The following is a 25,711-nucleotide window of genomic DNA, read 5'->3' as shown; positions in this document are numbered from 1 at the left end:
AGATATTATTCTTTCAAATGGTTGTAAGTAAGATCTTTGTAATTCAGAAGGAAATTACACCCAAATAAATTAGAATCCCTTTACATAACTCAAATCTGGAGATTTATTCATCTCTGAAATGTTTCTCTTACCAGAATTACAAAGAAGCCATAGTAGACACTAAGAAATATAAAATACACTCAATACTTGACAGTATGATATAAATTTTCAACTGGTACCACTCATGGCAACACCTGAAATCTATATCTGCTTCCTCTAGCCCCAGGGTCCTCCTCGTAGTATTGGGTTGACCAAAAAGTTCATTCGGGTTTTTCCGTAAGAAATATCCCAATATTTTACATAAATCTTACCTCTTCAAGCTTCTTCTCAATCTCCTTAAAGACAAGACTTGCCTTAAATCCATCAACTGCAGAGCTGGTTGGAGCAGCCTCAATTTGATGAGTTCTAAAAGAACTGGGGAAAAGAATCGATTTCAATCCATGGAGTCATACAGGTACTAAGTTTTTCAACATTTATACAGTAGTAATTTTCAAAAACCCTAACAGAGATGCTGTGCCTTTTACCCAAAGGAAACTGTTATTAAGCAAATAAAACAATTAAGCTTTTCTTCCCATTTTTCAACAAATATTGAGTGCTCACTAGGTGGTAGGCCTTGTCCTTGAAAATATATTAAAACAATGAACCTACCCTCATGAAGCTTCTATGCCACTGGGGGAGACAATGAACATGCAAAAAATAAAGAATATAGTTACTATGAAGAAAATAAGGCAGATTAAGGGGATATAAAGAAAGTATATTTATGTGTGTTGGTCTATTTTATTTTTTATTTATTTTTTAAAGATTTATTTTATTATTTATTTATTTATTTTATTTATTTTTGTCTGCATAGGGTCTTAGTTGCAGCACGTGGGGTCTTCTTTGAGGCGTGTGGGCTCTTTCGTTGCGGCATGCGGGTTATCTCTCTAGTTGTGGCACACAGGCTCTATAGTTATGGTGTGTGGGTTCTAGAGCACGTGGGCTCTGCAGTTTGCAGCACACGGGCTCTCTAGTTGAGGCATGCGAGCTCAGTAGTTGTGGCGCAGGCATGTGGGATCTTAGTTCCCTGACCAGGGATCGAACCGGTGTTCCCTGCATTGTAAGGCGGATTCTTTACCACTGGATCACCAGGGAAGTCCCCAGGTGGTCTATTTTAGATAGCCTAGTCAGATAGACCTCTCTGAGGAGGTGATATTTAAATTAGGTGTTAAATTATGTAAATGAGCCAGCCATGTAAAGATTTAGGTGGAGAAGTCAGCTCTATACTTCCAGTATAAAGAACTTGATGTAGAAACTAGCTTAGCTGTTAAAGGAGCTATAAGAAGGCCAGTATGGCTGGAGCAAAGCAGAGGAGAAGGACCTAAGGTCACAGAAACATGCAGGGCAAGATAACAAGCGACTTTACAGGTCACAGTTAAGAGTCTGGGTTTTATTTTAAGTACCTTGAGAACTGCAGGGTATAAGCTGGAGAGTAGCACAATCCATTTACATGTTAAATCTGGCTGCTAGCTGGAAAATGGACTATAAGAGGGCAAGTGAGGAGGCAGGGAGACCAATTAAGAGGCTACTGCAGTAGTCCAGGCAAGAGACGATGGTGATTAAACAGGGTATAATGAAGTGGCGAGTAAGCAGAGGTTGGACTCGAGATTTATTTTTTAGCTATGATACAAGATATGAATTTACCAACATCCATCTATTGGTTGCTTGATACTTGGGGAACAACTATAGATAAATGGCTTGATGTGGCAGAAAGAACATAGTCCCTGTAGCTACAAAAGCCTGGGTTAGAACCTCAAGGCTTCCTCCACTCACTAGCTATGCGATTCTGAGCAAGCTACTTCATCTCTGTGCAACCTCTGGTGGGGAGGCAGGGAAGAAGGTGGAGGGTGCCCGTGACTTTGCAGAATTAAGTGGAATCACGTGTGGAAGGTACCTAGCAGAGACACTGGCCCATGGTAAAAAATGACAGCCACAACTATTACAGGCTGCAGAGCCTCAAGTATTAGATGTTGAGAGAAACTGAAAGGTCTGAAGAAGATGAGGGCGCCTTAGGATTTTAAGTAATTCCTCTGACATACCACAAGCATCCTGGCGGTGGCTGAGGCCAGGACTGGAACAACAAACATGGGAAGCATATACTTGAAGGAGTCAAGAGCGTAGCAGCTGCTCAGTGAGCAAAGCATTTCTTTCCTTCTTTCTCTGCCTCCTCTCCTTCCTTCTCTCTTTCTCCCCACCCACCCCACCCATTTCTCCTTTCCCTTCCCTTCCCTCTCCTTCTTTCTATCATTTCATAAATATTTAATGACTGCTTGCTACAGGCCAAGCATTGTTTGAGGTACTGGGAGTACAATGGTGAACAAGTCAGACCCAGTCCCAGTCCTCACCGAGTCTATATTTTTCCAGGAAAAAAAGAAGTAAACAGACAAAATAATTACAAGTATTAGGAAGCAGACAAAAAGAGGAACCTACTTTAGGTTAAGGCAGTCAAGGAATGATGTCTCTGACCAAGTGAATTTAACCTAAGACCCAATTAAAGGAAGAAAAGGAGCTAGACATTCAAAGAGGAAACTTGCAAGGACCCCGAGAGAGAAAAGAGTTTAGCATGTTAAAAGAAAGTAAAAGAGGACCAGTCACTAGAGTACAGTAAGTGGGGGGAGAATGACAGGAAATGAAATTGGAGAACTGGGCAGGGACCAGACCATCCAGGCGAAAGTAGGGATTTTGGGAAACCACTGAAATGATTAAACAGGGAAGTGAAATAGTTTGATTTGTGATTATTCTTACAACTGTGCAGACAATGAACTGGTGGGGTTGGGATGCAAGAACTGAGGTGGGGAGAGGGTTACGAGGCTGCTGGAGTGGTCCAGATAGGAAGTGGAGGCAGTCTGCCAGTGGAGATGGAGAGAAGGAAGTGGATTCAAAATATATTTTAAACATTGAATCCATAAGCCTTGCTGCTGGGCATGAGAGAGATCTAAGGGGGAGGGGAAAGAGCAAGGATGATTTAGGTGTTTGGCCTGAATAACTGAAGGGATGACAGTGCCATTTATTGACAAAAGGAAGAATGCAGTGGGAGTAAAGGGGATCAAAGTCCCATCTCAGGCACAGTCAGTATGCGACCTTTGTGAGACAAGAAGGCAGTTGGATATGAGAGTCTGGAGCTCAGAAGCAGTCTAGGCTGGAGATAAAGTCAGATAATTATTAGCATAATGAAAGTATATTTAAATCGATGGGAACAGACAAGCTCACCCTGAGGGAATTCTAGAGAAAGAAGTAAGCCTAGGACAATACCCTGTTTAGAAGTCTGGGAGGGAAGAGGAAGCAGTAGCCAGTGATGCAAGAGGAAAACCAGAAGAACATAATGTCACAGAAGCCAAGAGGGAAGAAAGAATCTGGGAGGGAGGGAGGGAGGTGGGGAGGAAACTATGTCAAATGCTGCCAAAGGTCAAATACCCACTGGACTGGCAACATGAAAAGTTCAGGTGACTTGGGCAAAAGCAATATTAAGCAAGTGTTGGAAGGCAAAAGTCAGTAAAGATTACAGTAAATTAAAGAGTGAATAGGAGAGGGAAACAGAAACACTGTGTCTCTTTTGAGACATTACTTTCAGGGGAACAGTGAAATGGAGTGGTCTCTGGAGGGGAGGGTGGTATTAAGGAAAGTTTGTTTTTGTTTTAAGATTAACATATTAGAGCATGTTTGCCTGATGATGGTAATGAACCAGGGGAAAAGAGACAGGAGAGAAGTCTTGAGAAGGTGAAGGGGGATGAGATCTAGTGACCTATGAAGGAAGAGGAGGAGACTCAAGGGAAGAAGAGGATCAGATGGGTAAAATGCTAGATAGGTCTGTAAGTCTTGGGATGGAAGATAAGGGAGTTTGGCTCTAATGGCTTCTGTTTTTTCAACAACATACAAGGCAAAAGTAATCAGCTGAAAATGAGGGTGAAAGGAGAGTATGGAAAGTCTAAGAGGGTGAAAAGTGAACCTACTAGAGAAATCATATGAATATCACAACAAGGAATGGAAGTAAGCTCTCACCATGCTGAAATACATGCAATTCTCAGAGCATGGCACGCTACTTCATTCTTCCATGCCTTTGCCCTTGCTGCTCTCCGTGACTGGAATACCTCTGTCTTAGCAAATTCTATTTTACCCTTCAAGATCCAGGCCAGGAAACTCCCTTTCTGTGAAACCCTACTAAATGTCAGCTTCTCTAGAGCAGATACCACAGCTTTTTAAAAAAATAATCTTTATTTATATCCCCAGTGCCTGGCACACAATAGGTATTCAGTAAATAGTGACTGAATAGAACTGAATTACATTGAATTCTCTCTTAGCTAAATTCTAATTTTTTCCTGTTCCATTTAGAGCAGAATTATCTACAGTACACCATTTTCTCAGTCAAAAGTCTGAACGAGTGACCTAAAATCCAGTGGCTACAACTAGTCCTCCACAAGCCAGTTTCATTTCATTAATAGTCCAACTTTTCAGCCTTTAGTCATAAACATCACTGTGCCCTCTCCAAGCTTGCCACTTCCTAACTGTATGTGATAAAATAATAACTGATACTTTTCAGCGGTATGTACAAAGTATCTTGATACTTTATGGGGCAGAGTTCAGACAAGTTCTGACAGGTCACAGATATTTATTTTGTTTCTGTTGAAAAGTTCACTCAGTTAATGATTAACCAACTTTTCATCCAGATTAGGGAAAAAAATTAATATATAAAGTTATATCAATATTTTCTGAAAATCCCTCATATCTTACAATTTATTTGATATGTGCCCTGCTCTAGGGAAGCTGAATATAACTTACACAAACTCAGAAAATAACTTACTCATATTACAAAAGGATGCACCTCATGATTTCTTTATATTCAAAGTTCTTTTAGCAGAAACTAAAGTCTGATTATTTTTATTTTTTTTACCTTGGTTTATACATAAGTTTTCTGGAATAAATCTAGTATATAAAATGTTGGAAGGGACTCTGAAGATTAACTATTTAGTGTATGAATTCCCTCTATGCTTCCTGAAATTTTCATTCCAAGGTCTAGAACACAGGCACTGTTTCAACAATGTCAAAGATCAGAAGCACAGAGTAGCCAACAAAACAGGAATTTTGAACTCAGACAGATGAAGGATAGAGTCTTGACCGCTACCACTTAAGACTCTCTTTAGATACATTGTTTTAACTCTGATCATCAATCTCCTCATCTATAAACCAGGTACAAAACTTACCATGTGGGCTTTTATGAGGATTAAACAAAGAAGTGAAGACGAAGCACCTAGCATGGTCTTGGTGCTCACACTAGGCCCTCAAAAAGTGGTTGTTAAAGAACTATTACAACTCAATAATAAAAAGACAACCCAATTTTAAAATGGCCAAAATACCTAAATAGGTATTTCTCCTAAGATATACAAATGGCCAATAAGCACGTGAAAAGATGCTCAGGGGCTTCCCTGGTGGTGCAGTGGTTGAGAGTCCGCAGGGGACAAGGGTTCGTGCCCCGGTCCGGGAGGATCCCACATGCCGCGGAGCGGCTGGGCCCGTGAGCCATGGCTGCTGAGCCTGCACGTCCAGAGCCTGTGCTCTGCAATGGGAGGGGCCACAACAGTGAGAGGCTCGTGTACCAGAAAAAAAAAAAAAAAGATGCTCAACATCATTAGCCATCAGGGGAATGCAAATCAAAACCACAATGAGATACCACTTCACACCCACTAGGATAGCTAAAATAAAAAAAACAGACAATAACAAGTGTTAATGAGGATGTGAAGAAATCAGAACCCTTATAATGGAATTTTATTCAGCCATAAAAAGGAATGAAGTACTACATTCATTTTTATAACATGGATGAACCTTGAAAACATTAGGCTAAATGAAAGCAGCAGTCACAAAAGGCCACATATTGTATGATTTCATTTATATGAAATGTCCAGAATAGGCAAATCCTTAGAGACAGAAACTAGATTGTGGTTGTCAGAGCCTGTAAGAAGTGGGACTGGGGAATGACTGCTAATGGGTACATGGTTTCTTTTAGGGGTGTTGAAAATGTTCTAAAATCGATTGTGGTGATGATTGCACAACTCTGTGATATACTAAAAAACCACTGAACGTACACTTAAAATAGTGAATTTGTGGCATGTAAATTATATCCCCCCAAAAGCTGTTAAAAATCATTTTTAAAGTGGCTGCTGCTGCTTGTAGTGTTTAGGAAGAATACAGGATCCTACATTTTAATCAAATCTCCATCCCTAAATCTAACATTTTACCAGTTTTACCAGTAAGTAGTCTGTTCAAATTAGAAATGCTGTGCAACACACACAGGACAAAAGAATAGGGTTCATTATTTGCAATCAGCAACTCCCCTTGACCTCTGAACGGGCACACGGCCCCATCACAGACAGAAATCCAGCCCGGAAAGCCAAACTGTGGACTCAACAGGTTGGATATGTCCCCCACTCTGAACTAAAAATTAAAGTTCATCTTTTCCAAACTTCTAGGTGACATTTATAATTTAATATATAAAACCATTTTCAACAATTTAACCAGTGACGTGAACTACAGAAATAGGAAAGAAAAAAGGAAAATGCCTAGATAAATCAGAAATCAACAGTTTATTGAGGAACTCAATGAGTGGCAGGTACTTTTTACTTTAGTTTAGTTTAGTTTACATTAGTTTTCTAATCCCTAAAGTAGATATTTTCACTCTTTTCTAACTGAGGGAAAGGTGAACATGTCCAAAGCAAGCAGTGTGACGGAAAAGTTGATGGGGTGTTCTTTCCACTGATCAACACTGCCTCTCTGATAACTCCAGCCTATAAAAAAATTAAAAAAGATGTCGCATACAGGTGGCATTTCAGTAGCTTTATAATTTCTTCATTCTAACTGCTAATTAATTGGTGGCTACATTAGTATGGAGAAAGATAAAAATCAGATAAGATTTTTGCATATGTTCTTAAATATCTCTTTTTAAATGAAACTAAGGGACTTCCCTGGTGGCACAGTGGTTAGGAATCCACCTGCCAACGTAGGGGCCACAGGTTCGATCCCTGGTCCAGGAAGATCCCACATGCCGCGGAGCAACTAAGCCCATGCACCACAACTACTGAGCCTGCACTCTAGAGTCCGTGAACCACAACTACTGAGCCCGCGTGCCACAACTACCGAAGCCCACGCACCTAGAGCCTGTGTTCCTCAACAAGAGAAGCCATCGCAATGAGAAGCCTGTACACTGCAATAAAGAGCCAATGCAGACAAAAATGAATAAATAAATATTTTAAAAAATAAATGAAACTAAAATTGTGTGTGTGTGTGTGTGTGTGTGTGTGTGTGGTGTTGTGTGTGTGTCCACTGTGTCCCCTGAGAAGTCCTGGAGGTAATAACAACAAGCACTCAGACAGCAGCCACACTGTGGTTTCTAAATACCATTCTCCACTAAAAGGAACTAGGGCTCTTTGAAGAAATGGTTGATCCTAGGGCTGGGGCAGGGAAAATACAGGATGAGCCTGGAATACCTTCTTGAGCTAGAAAGCAAGCAAGTACTAAATAAAATCACAAGACAGTACAAGTCAGCTAGAAGGGGCTCCTGCTGGCTAAAGCAGGGACATTTTGAGTGTCAAAATAAATGATACTAATGAATTATAACCCACTGAATAAAATATGAATTCATGAGTTCATACCAATATATTTATCAATATAGATGGATATGAATAAATTTTTTAATGGGGGAGAAGAGAATCTCCCTTACAGCAGAATACCACTTAATAAATATAAGGTATGATGAAGTTAGAAAAATATCATCAGTGGATGCTAAGATGAAAGAGTAATGGGTAAAAGTTGGATGAGGAACAGGATATTTACATAATCTCAAAACATCTCACCACAAATTACCTATTAACTACAAAGGAAAAAACAGTAACTTTTTCAGAGGAAAACATGGTAGATACCACCTTAGTCAAGAAATCAAAGCTAAACACCACCAATATAGGATATAATCCACATCATGTGCTTCCAGTCATGATGTATTAAGAAGGACACATCATCACTTCAGTGGTATTCCTGCAAAAAATGTGTAACCTGAACCTAATTATGAGGAAACATGTGACAAATACAAATTGAGGGATATTCCATTCTGAAAGAATCTACTTATACTCTCCAAAAAAGTCAAAGTCAAGAAATAAGAAAGGCTGAGGGATTGTTTCAGATTAAAGGAAACTAAAGAGACATGACAGCTAAATGAACTCAGGATCCTAAATTGGATCCTGGACAAGGAGAAAAACTAAAGCTTATAGTATCTTTTAAAGAGATATTATTGGGATAATTGTCGAACTGTGAATACGTTCTTTGGATTAGGTAATAGCATTTTTTAAAATTTACTTATTTTTTAATATTTATTTATTTAGGCTGCGCCGGGGCTTAGTTGTGGCATGTAGGATCTTTAGTTGCCGCATGCGGGCTCTTAGTTGTGGCATGTGGACTTCTTAGTTGCGGCATGCGGACTTCTTAGTTGCAGCACACAGACTTTTAGTCGTGGCATGCATGTGGGATCTAGTTCCCCGACCAGAGTTTGAAACCTGGGGCCCCTGTAGGTAATAGCATTTTATCAGTGTTAAATTTCCTGATTTTGATAGCTATACTGTGGTTGAGTAATAGAATGTCCTAGTCTTTAGAAATGCATACTAAAATATTTAAGGGTAAAAGAGCATAATGTCTCCAACTTTCAAACATTTCAGAAAAAACATGCATATATATGTATATATGCATATACATATATATGCATGTAGAAAAATGATGAAGCAAATGAAGCAAAATATAAACAATCAGTGAATCTGAGTACAAGGTATATGGGAGCTCCTTGTACTATTCCTGTAATTTTTCCATGTATGTTTGAAATTATGTCAAAATCAAGGTTTCTAATTAAAATAGAGAATTTAGAAAATGAAAAGGCTAATCACCTACAATCTCACCACTACCAACAAGTTTCTTATATTCATTTTTTCCACATTGCTTCCTCTAGTCCTTGTTTATGAGCACACATACATGGGTACAATTTTTACTTCTAACTTTTTGTTTTGTTTTGTTTTTTGGGTTTTTTTTTTTTGCGGTACGCGGGCCTCTCACTGTTGTGGCCTCTCCTGTTGTGGAGCACAGGCTCTGGACATGCAGGCTCAGCGGCCATGGCTCATGGGCCCAGCCGCTCCGCGGCATGCAGGATCCTCCCAGACCGGGGCACGAACCCGTGTCCCCTGCATCAGCAGGCGGACTCTCAACCGCTGCACCGCCAGGGAAGCCCATTTACTTCTAACTTTTAACTTCTTATATCACTTAGGGTTTTCACCTGTTGAGTTAAACTTTCAAGCTAACTTAGATAATTTTCCATTAAAAAAGAAAAAGTGGAGTAATCCAAATATACCTCAACCAGGGAATGGATAAACTGTGGTACATCCATCCAAACGAATACCACTAAGCAATAAAAAGGAACAGATTACTCACACACAATGACATGAATGAATCTCAAATGCATTATGCTAAGTGAAAGAAGCCAGACTCAAAGGCTTTTTGATTCTATTCACATGATATTCTGGAAAGGGGCAGAAAATAGATCAGTGGTTGCCAAGGAATGGAAGATAGGGGGAAGGGTTGACTACAAAGGTGAACAAGGAATTCTGGTGGGTGATGCAATTGTTCTGTATCTTGATTATGGTGGTAGTTACTTGACTGTATATGTTTGTCAAAACGTATAGAACTATGTACTAAACAGGCGGACTTTCACTGTATGTAAATTTTTATACCTTAATTAAAAATAGAAAAAACAAAACAAAGTTGGGTTTAAAAACAGGTTTCACTTAACAGAATACAAAATGCAAATCTATCCTCAATCTGCGTCTTACATAAAATGAATAGGATGTTATAATACACAGTCAATACTTATATTCAAAAGTGGTCTAAAGGAAAGTTTAACTGTAAATTAAATGCAACTAGTCACAGTTCTTAAATAAGACCTCTCCTCTTCATTTTCATGGTCCCTGCTGCAACACTAAACATTTCTTATCCACACTACTACAACTGCTTCCTAAGGATTCCTGGCCTCTGGTCCCTCCACCATTCAACTCAAAGTAATACCAGACTGATCTACCTAAAGTAAAGTGCAATATAATCACATAATCTTTTGCTAAAACTCATATTCTGTAGCATAAATTTCAAACTCCTGAGCATAACATTGGAAGCATTTCAAAACCTTGATCCAATCTACTGTTACAGCTGCAACTCCTGTCACCTATGTATTACTGACTCTGCCCCTCTACCCAGGAACAACAAAATAATCCACCCTCTACCCACACAGGACAACCACTCTTATATTTTCAAATTGCGTACCTATGTAAAGGCCTGGGATGCCCTTCCTCTACCCTTTTGCTGGGCAAACCTAGTCATCCCAGTTCAAATTTAGGTCCTTCATACTAATTTCTTCCTCTGGGCTTCTATAGCATTTTGAAAAAGGTATGTCTGCCTTCCCCATCTACTCAGAGGACCATACTTAAGGGCCTAAGCATGTAGCAGCTGCTCCATCAAAGTTAGCTAAACGAGAAACTAAGGAAATCAGATCATGTGCAATGAGTACCTTAAAATTACTTTGTTTAGGGATTCCCTGGTGGCGCAGTGGTTGAGAGTCCGCCTACCGATGCAGGGGGCGCGGGTTCGTGCCCCGGTCCGGGAGGATCCCACACGCCGCAGAGCGGCTGGGCCCGTGAGCCATGGCTGCTGAGCCTGCGCGTCCGGAGCCTGTGCTCCACAAAGGGAAAGGCCACGGCAGTGACAGGCCCGCGTACCGCAAAAAAAAAAAAAAAAATTACTTTGTTTAAAACAAATCCTCATTTTAAAACTATATCCACACCATCAGAGTTAGAATTATTTTCCCAACTTTGGCCTTTGAAGTGGGATATATTCTATCACTAAAACTATCAAAAATATCTTCAATACTTGAAGCCAATTTCTTTCAGTCATTAATATGTCATCTGGATTTTTTCATTTTTCTGGCTTCCCAGAAATATCAACTATAGTTATCACGAACAATTCTATCTCCCAATTATTTAGTCACCTGAAAATAAAAGAACTATGAGGAGGGATCTTCAAGATGGCGGAGGAGTAAGACACGGAGATCACCTTCCTCCCCACAAATACATCAAAAATACATCTACATGTGGAACAACTCCTACAGAACACCTACTGAACGCTGGCAGAAGACCTCAGACTTCCCAAAAGGCAAGAAACTCCCCACGTACCCGGGTAGGGCAAAAAAAAAAAAAAAAGGAAAAACAGACACAAAAGAATAGGGATGGGACCTGCACCTCTGGGAGGGAGCTGTGAAGCAGGAAGAGTTTCCACACACTAGGAAGCCCCTTCGCGGGCGAAGACTGTGGGTGGTGGAGGGGGGAAGCTTTGGAGCCGCGGAGCAGAGCACAGCAACAGGGATGCGGAGGGCAAAGTGGAGAGAGTCCCACACAGAGGATCGCTGCTGACCAGCAAATCACCAGCCCGAGAGGCTTGTCTGCTCACCAGCTGGGATGGGTTGGAGCTGGGAGATGAGGCTCAGGCTTCCGAGGTCAGACCCCAGGGAGAGGACTGGGGTTGGCTGTGTGAACACACCCTGAAGGGGGCTACTGCGCCACAGCTAGCCGGGAGGGAGTCCGGGAAAAAGTCTGGAACTGGCTAAGAGGCAAGAGACCATTGTTTCGGGGTGCACGAGGAGGGGGAATTCAGAGCACTGCCTAAACGAACTCCAGAGATAGGTGTGAGCCACGGCTATCAGCGTGGACACCAGAGACTGGCATGAAACGCTAAGGCTGCTGCTGCAGCCACCAAGAAGGCTGTGTGCAAGCACAGGTCACTATCCACACCTCCCCTCCCAGGAGCCCATGCAGCCCACCACTGCCAGGGTCCCGTGACGCTGGGACAACCTCCCCGGGAAAGCACACAGTGCACCTCAGGCTGTTGCAATGTTGCGCTGGCCTCTGCCACTGCAGGCTCGCCCCACATTCCATACCTCTCCCTCCCCCAGCCTGAGTAAGCCAGAGTTCCCTAATCAGCTGCTACTTTAACCCTGTCCTGTCTGGACGAAAAACAGGCATCCTCAGGTGACCTACACGCAGAGGCAGCGCCAAATCCAAAGCTGAACCCCAGGAGCTGTGTGAACAAAGAAGAGAAAGGGGAATCTCTCCATGCAGCCTCAGGAGCAGCAGATTAAATCTCCACAATCACCTTGATGTACCCTGCATCTGTGGAATACCTGAATAGACAACGAATCACCCCAAAATTGAGGCAGTGGACCTGGGGAGCAACTGTAGACTTGGGGTTTGCCTTCTGCATCTAATTTGTTTCTGGTTTTATGTTTATTTTAGTTTAGCATTTAGAGCTTATTATCATTGGTAGATTTGTTTATTGATTTGGTTGCCCTTTTCCTTTTTTTTAAATTTTTTTTCCTTTTTCTCTTTTTGTGAGTGTGTATGTATATGCTTCTTTGTGTGATTTTGTCTGTATAGCTTTGCTCTTACCATTTGTCCTAGGATTCTGTCTGTACACTTTTTGTTTTGGTTTTGGTTTCTGTATACTTTTTAGCACTTGTTAACATGGGAGGATTTGTTTTTTGGTTTAGTTGTTTGCTTCTTTCTTTTTTTTTAATTACTTTTTTATTTTTAATAGTTTTTTTAAAAACTTTATTTTATTTATTTTTTCTTTCTTTCCTTTTTTTACCTCCCTTTTCTTCTGAGGCGAGTGGTTGACAGGGTCTTGGTGCTCCGGCCGGGTGTCAGGCCTGAGCCTCTGAGGTGGGAGAGCCAATTTCAGGACACTGGTCCACCAGAGACCTCCTGGCCCCATGTAATATCAAATGGCGAAAGCTCTCACAGAGATTCCATCTCAATGCTCAGACCCAGCTCCACTCAACAACCAGCAAGCTACAGTGCTGGACACCCTATGCCAAACAACTAGCAAGACAGGAACACAATCCCATCCATTAGCACACAGGCTGCCTAAAATCATAATAAGTTCACAGACACCCCAAAACACACCACCAGACGCGGTCCTGCTCAGCAGAAAGACAAGATCCAGTTTCATCCACCAGAACAAGGACACCAGGCCCCTCCACCAGGAAGCCTACACAACCCACTGAACCAACCTTACCCACTGGGGGCAGACACCAAAAACAACGAGAACTACAAACCTGCAGCCTGCAAAAAGGAGACCTCAAACACAGTAAGTTAAGCAAAATGAGAAGACAGAGAAATACACAGCAAACGAAGGAGCAAGGTAAAAACCCACCAGACCAAAAAATGAAGAGGAAATAGGTAGTCTACCTGAAAAAGAATGCAGAGTAATGACAGTAAAGATGATCCAAAATCTTGGAACTAGAATGGAGAAAATACAAGAAACGTTTAAGAAGGACCTAGAAGAACTAAAGAGCAAACAAACAATGGTGAACAACACAATAAGTGAAATTAAAAATTCTCTAGAAGGAATCAATAGCAGAATAACTGAGGCAGAAGAACAAATAAGTGACCTGGAAGATAAAAGAGTGGAAATAACTACCACAGAGTAGAATAAAGAAAAAAGAATGAAAAGAATTGAGGACAGTCTCAGAGATGTCTGGGACAACAGTAAACGCACCAACATTCAAATTATAGGGGTCCCAGAAGAAGAAGAGAAAAAAAAGGACTGAAAAAATATTTAAAGAGATTACAGTTGAAAACTTCCATAATATGGGAAAGGAAATAGTCAATTAAGTGCAGGAACACAGAGTGTACTGTAAAGGATAAATCCAAGGAGAAACACACCAAGACACATATTAATCACACTATCAAAAATTAAATGCAAAGGAAAAATATTAATAGCAGCAAGGGAAAAGCAACAAATAACATAAAAGGGAATCCCCATAAAGTTAACAGCTGATCTTTCAGCAGAAACTCTGCAAGCCAGAAGGGAGTGGCAGGCCGTATTTAAATAAGTGATGAAAGGGAAAAACCTACAACCAAGATTATTCTACCCAGCAAGGATCTCAGTCAGATTAGACGGAGAAATTAAAAACTTTGCAGACAAGCAAAAGCTAAGAGAATTCAGCACCACCAAACCAGCTTTACAACAAATGCTAAAGGAACTTCTCTAGGCAGGAAACACAAGAGAAGGAGAAGACCTACAATAACAAACCCAAAACAATTAAGAAAATCGTAGCAGGAACATACATATCGATAATAACCTTGAATGTAAATGGCTTAAATGCTCCAACCAAAAGACACAGACTGGCTGAATGGATACAAAAACAAGACCTGTATATATGCTGTCTACAAGAGAGCCACTTCAGACCTAGGGACACATACAGACTGAAAATGAGGGGATGGAAAAAGATATTCCATGCAAATGGAAATCAAAAGAGAGCTGGTGTAGCAATTCTCATATCAGAAAGAATAGACTTTAAAATAAAGACTATTACAAGAGACAAAGAAGGACCCTACATAATGATCAAGAGATCAGTACAAGAAGATATTAACAACTGTAAATATTTATGCACCCAACTTAGGAGCACCTCCATATATAAGGCAAATGCTAACAGCCATAAAAGGGGAAATCGACAGTAACACAATCATAGTAGGGGATGTTAACACCCCTCTTTCACCAATGGACAGATCATCCAAAATGAAAATAAATAAGGAAACACAAACTTTAAATGACACATTAAACAAGATGGACTTAACTGATATTTACAGGACATTCCATCCAAAAACAACAGAATACACTTGCTTCTCAAGTGCTCTTGGAACATTCTCCAGGATAGATCGTATCTTGGGTCACAAACCAAGCCTCAGTAAATTTAAGAAAATTGAAATCCTATCAAGTATCTTTTCCGGCTACAACGTTATGAGACTAGATATCAATTACATGAAAAAATCTGTAACAAATACAAAAACATGGAGGCTAAACAATACACTACTAAATAACCAAGAGATCACTGAATAAATTAAAGAGGAAATCAGAAAATACCTAGAAACAAATGACAATGAAAACACGATGACTCAAAACCTATGGGATGCAGCAAAAGCAGCTCTAAAAGGGAAGTTTATAGCAATAAAATCCTACCTCAAGAAGCAAGAAACACCTCAAATAAACAACCTAAACTTACACCTAAAGCAATCAGAGAAAGAGGAACAAAGAACTGCCAAAGTGGGGGCCTCCCTGGTGGCGCAGTGGTTGAGAGTCCGCCTGCCGATGCAGGGGATGCGGGTTCGTGCCCCGGTCTGGGAGGATCCCATATGCCGCGGAGCGGCTGGGCCCGTGAGCCATGGCCGCTGAGCCTGCGCGTCCGGAGCCTGTGCTCCGCAACGGGAGAGGCCACGACGGTGAGAGGCCCGCGTACCACAAAAAAAAAAAAAAAAAAAAAAAAAAAAAAAAACTGCCAAAGTTAGCAGAAGGAAAGAAATCATAAAGATCAGATCAGAAATAAATGAAAAAGAAATGAAGGAAACAATAGCAAAGATCAATAAAACTAAACACTGGTTCTTTGAGAAGATAAACAAAATTGATAAACCATTAGCCAGACTCATCAAGAAAAAAAGGGAGAAGACTCAAATCAATAAAATTAGAAATGAAGAAGGAGAAGTAACAACTGACACTGCAGAAATACAAAGGATCATGAGAGATTACTACAAGCAACTCTATGCCAATAAAATGGACAACCTGAAAGAAACGGACAAATTCTTAGAAAAGCACAACTTCCGAGACTGAACCAGGAAGAAATAGAAAATAAAAACAGACAAATCATGAGCACTGAAATTGAAACTGTGATTAAAAATCTTCCAACAAACAAAAGTCCAGGACCAGATGGCTTCACAGGCAAATTCTACCAAACATTTAGAGAAGAGCTAACACGTATCCTTCTCAAACTCTTCCAAAATACAGCAGAGGGAGGAACACTCGCAAAATCATTCTATGAGGCCACCATCAGTCTGATACCAAAACCAGACAAAGATGTCACAAAAAAAAGAAAACTACAGACCAATATCACTGATGAACATAGATGCAAAAATTCTGAACAACAACAACAAAATACTAGCAAACAGAATCCAACAGCACATCAAAAGGATCATACACCATGATCAAGTGGGGTTTATCCCAGGAATGAAAGGATTCTTCACTATACACAAATCAATCAATGTGATACACCGTATTAACAAACTGAAGGATAAAAACCATATGATCATCTCAATAGATGCAGAAAAAGCTTTTGACAAAATTCAACACCCATTTATGATAAAAACCCTCCAGAAAGTAGGCATAGAGGGAATTTACCTCAACATAATAAAGGCCATATATGACAAACTCATATCCAGCATTGTTCTCAATGGTGAAAAACTGAAACCATTCCCTCTAAGATCAGGAACAAGACCAGGTTGCCCACTCTCACCAATATTATTCAAAAAATTTTGGAAGTTTTAGGCACAACAATCAGAGAAGAAAAAGAAATAAAAGGAATCCTAATCGGTAAAGAAAAAGTAAAACTGTCACTGTTTGCAGATGACATGATACTATACATAGAGAATCCTAAAGATGCTACCAGAAAACTACTAGAGCTAATCAATGAATCTGGTAGAGTAGCAGGGTACAAAATTAATGCACAGAAATCTCTTGCATTCCTATACACGAATGATGAAAAATCTGAAAGAGAAATTAAAGAAACACTCCCATTTACCACTGCAACAAAAAGAATAAAATACCCAGGAATAAACCTACCTGAGGAGACAAAAGACCTGTATGCAGAAAACTATAAGACACTGATGAAAGAAATTAAAGATGATACAAACAGATGGAGGGATATATCATGTTCTTGGATGGAAGAATCAACATTGTGAAAATGACTATACTACACAAAGCAATCTACAGATTCAGTGCAACCTCTATCAAACTACCCATGGCATTTTTCACAGAACTAGAACAAAAAATTTCACAATTTGTATGGAAACACAAAAGACCCCGAATAGCCAAAGCAATCTTAGGGAAGAAAAATGGAGCTGGAGGAATCAGGCTCCCTGACTTCAGACTATATTACAAAGCTATAGTAATCAAGACAGTATAGTACTGGCACAAAAACAGAAATATAGATCAATGGAACAGGATAGAAAGCCCAGAGATAAACCCACACACATATGGTCACCTTATCTTTGATAAAGGAGGCAAGAATATACAATGGAGAAAAGACAGCCTCTTCAATAAGTGGTGCTGTGAAAACTGGACAGCTACATGTAAAAGACTGAAATTAGAACACTCCCTAACACCATACACAAAAATAAACTCAAAATGGATTAAAGACCTAAATGTAAGGCCAGACACCATCAAACTCTTAGAGGAAAACATAGGCAGAACAGTCTATGACATAAATCACAGCAAGATCCTTTTTGACCCACCTCCTAGAAAGAAAAACAAAAATAACAAATGGGACCTAATGAAAGTTAAAAGCTTTTGCACAGCAAAGGAAACTATAAACAGGACAAAAAGACAACCCTCAGAATGGGAGAAAATATTTGCAAATGAAGCAACTGACAAAGGATTAATCTCCAAAATATACAAGCAGTTCATGCAGCTCAATATCAAAAAAACAAACAACCCAATCCAAAAATGGGCACAAGACCTAAACAGACATTTCTCCAAAGAAGATATACAGATTGCCAACAAACACATGAAAGGACACTCAACATCACTAATCATTAGAGAAATGCAAATCAAACCTACAATTAGATATCACCGCACACCAGTCGGAATGGCCATCATCAAAAAATCTACAAACAATAAATGCTGGAGAGGGTGTGGAGAAAAGGGAACCCTCTTGTACTGTTGGTGGGAATGTAAATTGACACAGCCACTGTGGAGAACAGTATGGAGGTTCCTTTAAAAAACTAAAGATATGGGGCTTCCCTGGTGGCACAGTGGTTGAGACTCCGCCTGCCGATGCAGGGGACAGGTTCGTGCCCCGGTCTGGGAAGATCCCACATGCCACGGAGCAGCTGGGCCCGTGAGCCATGGCCGCTGAGCCTGCGCGTCCGGAGCCTGTGCTCCGCAATGCGAGAGGCCACAACAGTGAGAGGCCCGCGTACCTCAAAAAAAAAAACAAAAAAAACTAAAGATAGAACTACCATATGACCCAGCAATCCCACTACTGGGCACATACCCTGAGAAAACCATACTCCACAAAAAGTCATGCACCACAATGTTCACTGCAGCACTATTTACGATAGCCAGGACGTGGAAGCAACCTATGTGCCCATCGACAGATGAATGGATAAAGATATGGCACATATATACAATGGAATATTACTCAGCCATAAAAAGAAACGAAATTGAGTTATTTGCAGTGAGGTGGATGGACCTAGAGACTGTCATACAGAGTGAAGTAAGTGAGAAAGAGAAAAACAAATAACATATGCTAACACATATATATGGAATCTAAAGAAAAAACAACAAAAATGGTTCTGAAGAACCTAGAGGCAGGACAGGAATAAAGATGGAGACGTAGAGAATGGACTTGAGGGCACGGGGAGGGGGAAGTATAAGGTGGGATGAAGTGAGAGAGTGGCATGGACATATATACACTACCAAATGTAAAATAGATAGCTAGTGGGAAGCAGCTGCATAGCACAGGGAGATCAGCTTGGTGCTTTGTGTCCCCCCAGAGGGGTGGGATAGGGAGGGTGGGAGGGAAACGCAAGAGGGAGGGGACATGGGGATATATGTATACATATAGCTGATTCACTTTGTTGTACAGCAGAAACTAACACACCATTGTAAAGCAATTATACTCCAATAAAGATGTTTAAAAAAAAAGAACTATGAGAATTCCATGTTTAAAATAGAATTTATTGCCCTAAATGCATAATCTTCTATTCTGAGCAAATTAGACAGCTATACTAATATTCTGACTCTGGTAGCTCTTTATAGTTTGGCTTTTACTGAGGGTTTTCAACTCCAAATATGAACTACGTGGAATTCCAGTGGACAATACAGAACCAATGAATCAGATTTAGGAGGAAACTTAAAATTCAACATCTTAACATCTTTTTATTTGATCCAATTCAATAAACATTTACTCACTATGAGAGAGATCCTCAGAGGGGTGAGGAGAATCAAAGTCTTAGATCTCAAGGAGTTCACATAACAAACAGGATACAAAACAAGGTAGATACTCTACAACTAAACAAAAATTGGATAGGGACCCAAAAGTTACAAAGTGCTGTGGATATTCAAAGGGAGATGGTACCTAAGATTGGCCTTAATTGGAAGATAGAATTTTCACACAGAACTAGTATTCCAGGCATGAAAGAAGAAAGGACAGAGAGAAGAGATTCAAGAGTTTACAAAACATGAGAATATAATGGACTCTGTAAAAAAGTGTTCACATATCCTTTGTGGAACCAAAAGCGTGAAAAAATGAATACATAATTACCAAGAACTTCAGGAGAGAAAAGGGAGCCAATTAGTGTTGAAAGCTACAGCAGGGTTAAGAGAATAAAGACAGAAATTATCAAGAATATATCATAATCAGCTCATTGGTGGCCTTACCTGATCTCAGTGATGAGATCAGAAACTAAAGACATTTCAGAGTAGAAAAACAAAAGTGGCTCAATATAAAAGGCTCATCATGAAAGAGAATAATTAAGGTAAGGAGAAAAACAGAGTTTTAGAATATGGAAGACCTGAACGTGTTTGCTGACAGAGCGAAAGGAGTCAACAGAAAGGTAAAAATGGAAAGATTCAAAAGAAAGAAGGTATACTTAATATTTGGAACAAAGTTACAGAAAGTGGTTGGAAACAAAAGCATGCAAAGAGGAAAGATGGGCCTTGGAAAGGAAAAGGGACTTTTTTCCTCTCGGAAAAAAGGATGAGCACTTCTCTAAGAGCAAGGAAGTTGAGGGATCCTGAAAAGGCTTGAAAAAGAAAGTGCTTGGAGATCTTAGGAGCACAGGCATTTGACAAGGGCAGGAAGAAAATCAGCAGGAGACAAATAGAAAGGATTCTAGCAGCAGTGAGTGCTTAGCTGGATTCAGAAACAGAAATCTGCAGAGATACAATCAGCATATTTGATGACTTTCTCCCAATAACCTCAGAAGCCCGGGACGCTAGGGGGAGAAAGCAAATTGTGGCAAAGGCAACCAAAAAATGACTTGCCTGAATTAAAATTACTCAGGTTGGCAGGGCTGAGACAAGTGCCCAGCCAGCTCTGGCTTCTAGTTCAGCACTCTCTTTTGACTATGCTGCCTTCTTTTTAAACAAAACTTTCCTAAGGCTAGTTAAGTTTAAAAGTTAATTGCCAGTTCTAAAGTTTTAAAACCATGCTATTAAAGCAAGGTAATGAAATACTTGTTCTTTGAGCACTAACACAATAAAATTAGGACTTTTTTTTACTTGTACAACGTCATCAGTTGTGAAAAGTCAGAAGGGTTCATTGCTAGACAAAACCCAGAATGTCACTTACCGGGCAGCTTCAGGAAAACCCATCTTGTACAGCGTGACAACTACTGCTCCTCCGAGGCCTAAATTATGCTGCAGAGCAATCTTTGCACCAGGAACTTGCCTTTTTCCGGCTTCCCCTCTCAGCTGCCAGCAGAGTTCAGCGCACTGAGCCAGACCTAACAAATCGAACGCAGAACAGTCAGATTCCGTTGGTTTAGAAAGCTAAAGGCAGACAAGGGCTAACGTTTAATTGTGACTTTTAACTAAACCATTTTATTCAGCCAAGACGACGTTTGCCTAAGTAAGAACCTCTCTTAAAAGCCTGGAGGGTTTTTGCAGCTAGCTATTTTTTCTCCCTAAGTAATCTCTGTATTTAGACAATATTCAGGCTTCAGAAATTCCTTGTGCTCTTTACATTTATCCAACCTGCCATTTTTTGGCAATGTTGAAAGAGAAAACACTGAATATACCGTTCTCTGGCTGAGGCAAAACAGCATAAAAACAATTTAATTTTACCATTTTTAATGTATCAAAAGAATATAATCTAGAACTTGGGAGTTGACTTTCCCTAAAATATTTAGCTGGTATGGGAAATTTTCCTAATATTCTCCTCAAAAAGTTCCTAGACAGTGTTTTCTAGACCTGTTCACAGCTATTCCAAAAATAGCACTGGATTCACAAAAATAGCATTTTGTCCTCTGGATAATAAAATCAGAGATTTTTAGAGCTGGAGAGAACTAAATAATGTTGAAACCAAACCCCCCTAAAACTGAGTTCCCTTACTGAGTTTATGATTAATCTCTCTATCCAAAACTTTATTCCCTTACTTGTCTCCTCTGACCTCAATCCCTTTCTTGTCCCCTCAATCCTGTGCTAACTGAACACTAATTAATCAGAGTCAGTTGACTAAGATTGCTGTCGTTAATAACATCGTTACTGTATTAAAATTGTTGTTGTAGATACCATCATACAAACTCAAGTTGTTTTTCCAGGCAAGATGAGCTCACAACCCCCACAGCCATGGACCACCTGGCCAGAGAACCATAAACCAGACACATTCTGACTCCCAAAACCATGATTAAGAAATGTCACACATATACACACTACTGTATATAAAATAGATAACTAATAAGAACCTGCTGTATAGTACTCTACTCTACTCAATACTCTGTAATGACCTATATGGGAAAAGAATCTGAAAGAGTGGATATATGTATATGTATAACTGATTCACTTTGTTGTACGCAGAAACTAATACAACATTGTAAATCAACTATATGCCAATAAAAATTAATAAAAAATACACGTGTTCAATAATGAAAAAGAAATGTCACAGAAATGTCTTGAGACGATGATTAATTCCAGTTTCCTTGTTCTTCCCCTTTAAAACATCCTTAACTCAAAGACCAAGATGGAGTGGATCTGAGACTTGTCTCCCACTCCCTTTCTTGGCGCCCTGCAAATAAACCCTTACTTTGCTGCAAACACCCACTATCAGAGTTTGCTTTCTGCGCCAAGCCATGGGCACAGGAGCCCTTGCTTAGTTACAAAGGTAGCAATGAGAAACTGTAAAATTAAGTAATTTGTGAATGGTCACAAAGCAGGCTAATTCCAGAGTTGAGATTAGAAGCCAAGTCTCCTGATTTACATTTGTTTTTCCCCCACACCAGCTATTCAAGGATAGTTTAGTTAAGAATGTTGGATAGACTGGTTTCATCGTCCTGGAGGCAGAGCAAACCGGTCTACCTATAATGTCTGTTCTTCCACCCACACCCCCAATCACAACGTCTGATTCCCGAATACCTATGACAGTTTTCTGTATAACCCCAACCTTCTCAAGAAATTTAACTGCCATTTCTCCTTTCTATGCAATGTCTACATATTTTTACAGAATATATATTTTAAACACTGTTTTAAAATAGGTAATTCTACATCTTGTAATGACTTTTTGAATTGTGAACATTTTGAATATTAAGGTCAAAGTGAATAATTCTACTAATATATCCAAACTTTGGGGCAATCAGTTTTACTTGAAATCTGCCATACAAAAAGCTTAAACATTTATGAATACATAAGACCAAAATAAGTATTCAGACTGGTCTTATGTATATGTGGGTGGGGAAATAGGGCTAGTTCTCTTCCCCAAAGAGTAAATATACATAGTTTACAAATATTTGAGAAAAATACTCAACTTTACCTTGATCAAATAGTTTTAACCAATCACATTGGTCAGGCTGTTTAAAAATGGAACTAATCAATGCTGAGGAGACTATGGCACGACAGCCACCTTCATACAATAAGGGTAAAAGTTCAAACTGATACAACCTTTTTGGAAAGCAATGTACAAAATTATTAAGAGCACTTAAAATGCCTTGAAAACCATTCTATGGAAATAATCAAGCATGGGAAAAGTCTTACACACAAAGCTATCTGTTTATCACATTCTTAGAACAGTAAAAAACTAGATAATCTACAAGTGGAATAACTGGGGAATGGTTATATAAATTATGATCTATCCATATGACAAAGTACTATGTTCCTATTTAAAATGATGTATACAAAAATTTTAATAATTTACGAAAACGTTTATGATATAATCTTAGTAAAAAATGCAAGGAACCCTTTAGATATTCATCTACCCATCCATCCAACAAATATTTACTAAATGCCTAATATGTGCTGACACTGCTCAAGGCTCAGAAGATGTAATAAATAAGATAGGCATATAAAGGTACACAGCCTACTTAAGGAATAGAAAGTTAAGTGAATGAGGCTAGAGAGTGCTCAAGAGAGCCAGTGAGAGTGAGAGAGAAGGGGGTGAAAAGGGAGAGAGGGAGTTGGGGGAGGGAGGCAGGCAGAAAGGGAGAGAGTGAGGGGGAGAGAAGGAGGGAGAGAGAGAGACCATGAATGTACTGGAAGTACCAGATTTTGCAATAATCTCAGTCACACCATACCACTGATACTGTAGGAGATGTGGTATACTGTGTTAAATCTCTACTCATGATTTGCTTAACTCACATGTGGCAAAAAAAGGAAGAAGGGAGGGAGGGAATAAAGATCCATGTTAACTTATTTATTCACTTTTAACAAAAGACGACAGTGAGAAAACATACTGATTATATGAGCTTTCTGGTTATCTGCTTTCAGAATAACCTGGCATTTCTTGTATTTCTAGAATCTAGATTTGTGAAGGGTGGAAGTCAAAAGTTGGCCTCAGAAATCTACTTGCCAAGAAGACGCAGAAGATAGTTATGAAAGCATAAACTATATAAGCAACACTTTTTAAAATTTTTCCTTCCTTGCATAACTTCTGGCACTGAATTAAAAACCATATTTTTCCTCTCCTTGGAAAAAAAAAACTATCAAACATGAACATGATATATTTATAAATTGTGGAGGGACACAGAAATGGGCATCCTGTCAAAGTAGTATATTCAAACAGTAATGTCCTTCTTAAAGTCTCTTACGAAGGGGAAAAAATATTTTTAACCTGGTTACTTCATTTTACTACTACCTTGCTGCAAAAATTTCCTAACAAGATGTTGGTCAATCTTTTTATATAAAAATAATTAGCCTAGGACTCAGCTACATAGTTATATAGTCTGGTTGCTACTGAAAATAAACTATTCAAACATGTATCAAGCACTCCACTAAGTACTGAAGATAAAAAGAATTCACAGTGTAATATGAAGTGCTAATAAAGATAAGTACTAAGTGCTATGGAAATCCACAGAATGGAGAAACTACAGGGAATAATATCTTGAGATATTATCTGAGGTCTTTTCTTCCTCCTGCTTCCTTGAACCCATAGCTCTTTCTATACCATTAAGACAGTCAAGTACAAAAAGTCATAATTTAGCTTTAGTTTCAAATTAGACATCTAAAGACCTTAGCATAAACAGCATAAAAAAGCATGTTTTTCTATCGTTGGAGCCTGGCTTTTTGAGAAAGCAAGATTTGTTGAGCTTTGAAGGGCAAAAAGTGTTAATGGATTCAGCATACACTGAATAATGCACATTTATTAAGGTCAGTTTTTCCCTCCAAAAGTTATAAAGTTATCAACCTAGAATGCTATCAAATGTACAATATATTTCAAGAACAAAAGTAACAAGGATATTTTCAGACAAAATAAGCTGAAAGAATTCATCACCATACTGTAACACCCACACTATAAATGTTAAAGGAAATCCTTTAGGCAGTAAGAAAATGATAGCAGATGGAAATATGAATTTACACAAAGGAATGAAGTGGTAACTACATTAATCTTAAATAGATAAGGTTTTCTTATTGTTTAATCTCTTTAGGATATAACTAATTATTTAAACAAAAATAATTTCTTGTGGGGTTTAAAACATATGTAAAAGAAAAATTTACAACTATAGTATTATAAGGCCTGGACAGGAGAAATGGAAGTATACTGTTGTAAGGTTCTTTTACTATTAGTGAGCTCGTATAATAACACTTGAAGATAGGCTATGATAATAAAGGTAAAATGGAGAAATAAAAAATAATCCAAAAGTAGGATGATAAAAAGAGAGAAATGGGAATAAAGAACAGCTGGGACAAAGAGAACACAAATAGCCATACTAATAATCATATCAAATATAAATAGTCTAAACACCCGAATCAAAGACAGAGATTGTCACTGTGGAGAAAAAAAACAAGACCCAACTAAATGCTGCCAATGCACTTTAAACATAAAATCACAAATAGGTTAAAACTAAAAAGACAGAAAAAGATATATCATGTTAGCACTAGTTAAAATTTGAAAGCTGGAGTGGCCGTATTAAATCAGCCAAAGCAGATTTCAGAGCAAAGACTTGCCAGAGCAAAGAAGGCCATTTCATGAAGATAAAGGGGAAAACATAAAACTGTCTTTATTCACAGACAATATGATTGTCTATACAGAAAACCTGATGCAGTTTTTAAACAACTACTAGGATTAATAAGTGAGTTTTAGCAAGGCTATAAGATGAATAAACAAAAATTGATTGTATTTCTACATACTAGCAATGAAAGCTTGAAACTGAAAAAATACCATTCACAATAGCATCAAAAATATGAAATACTTAGGGGCAAATCTGACAAATATTTACCCTTAAGTATTTACCCCATAATCTGACAAATATGTGCAAGACCTGTACAGTGAAAGCTATAATATATTTCTGAAAAAAGTTAAAGACTTTTTAAA

General features: G+C 39.1%; 1 protein-coding gene across 1 annotated transcript in view; it reads right to left on the bottom strand.

The window, feature by feature from the left end:
* Window positions 1–25,711, bottom strand: part of SCP2 (sterol carrier protein 2) — a gene marked incomplete at its 5' end in the record, with an annotated part of 163,474 nt that overhangs the window by 32,566 nt on the left and 105,197 nt on the right. The window contains 2 exons of the mRNA XM_079696380.1: window positions 351–453; window positions 20,543–20,696. Coding sequence (XP_079552506.1) covers window positions 351–453; window positions 20,543–20,696 — 257 coding nt within the window. The remainder of the gene's footprint in view (window positions 1–350; window positions 454–20,542; window positions 20,697–25,711) is intronic.

The sequence above is a fragment of the Hyperoodon ampullatus genome (genome assembly GCF_949752795.1).
Source record: "Hyperoodon ampullatus genome assembly, chromosome: 2".
Lineage (NCBI taxonomy): Eukaryota > Metazoa > Chordata > Mammalia > Artiodactyla > Ziphiidae > Hyperoodon > Hyperoodon ampullatus.
The sequence above is the reverse complement of the archived record's forward strand: the minus strand, read 5'-3'. Positions and strand labels throughout refer to the sequence as shown.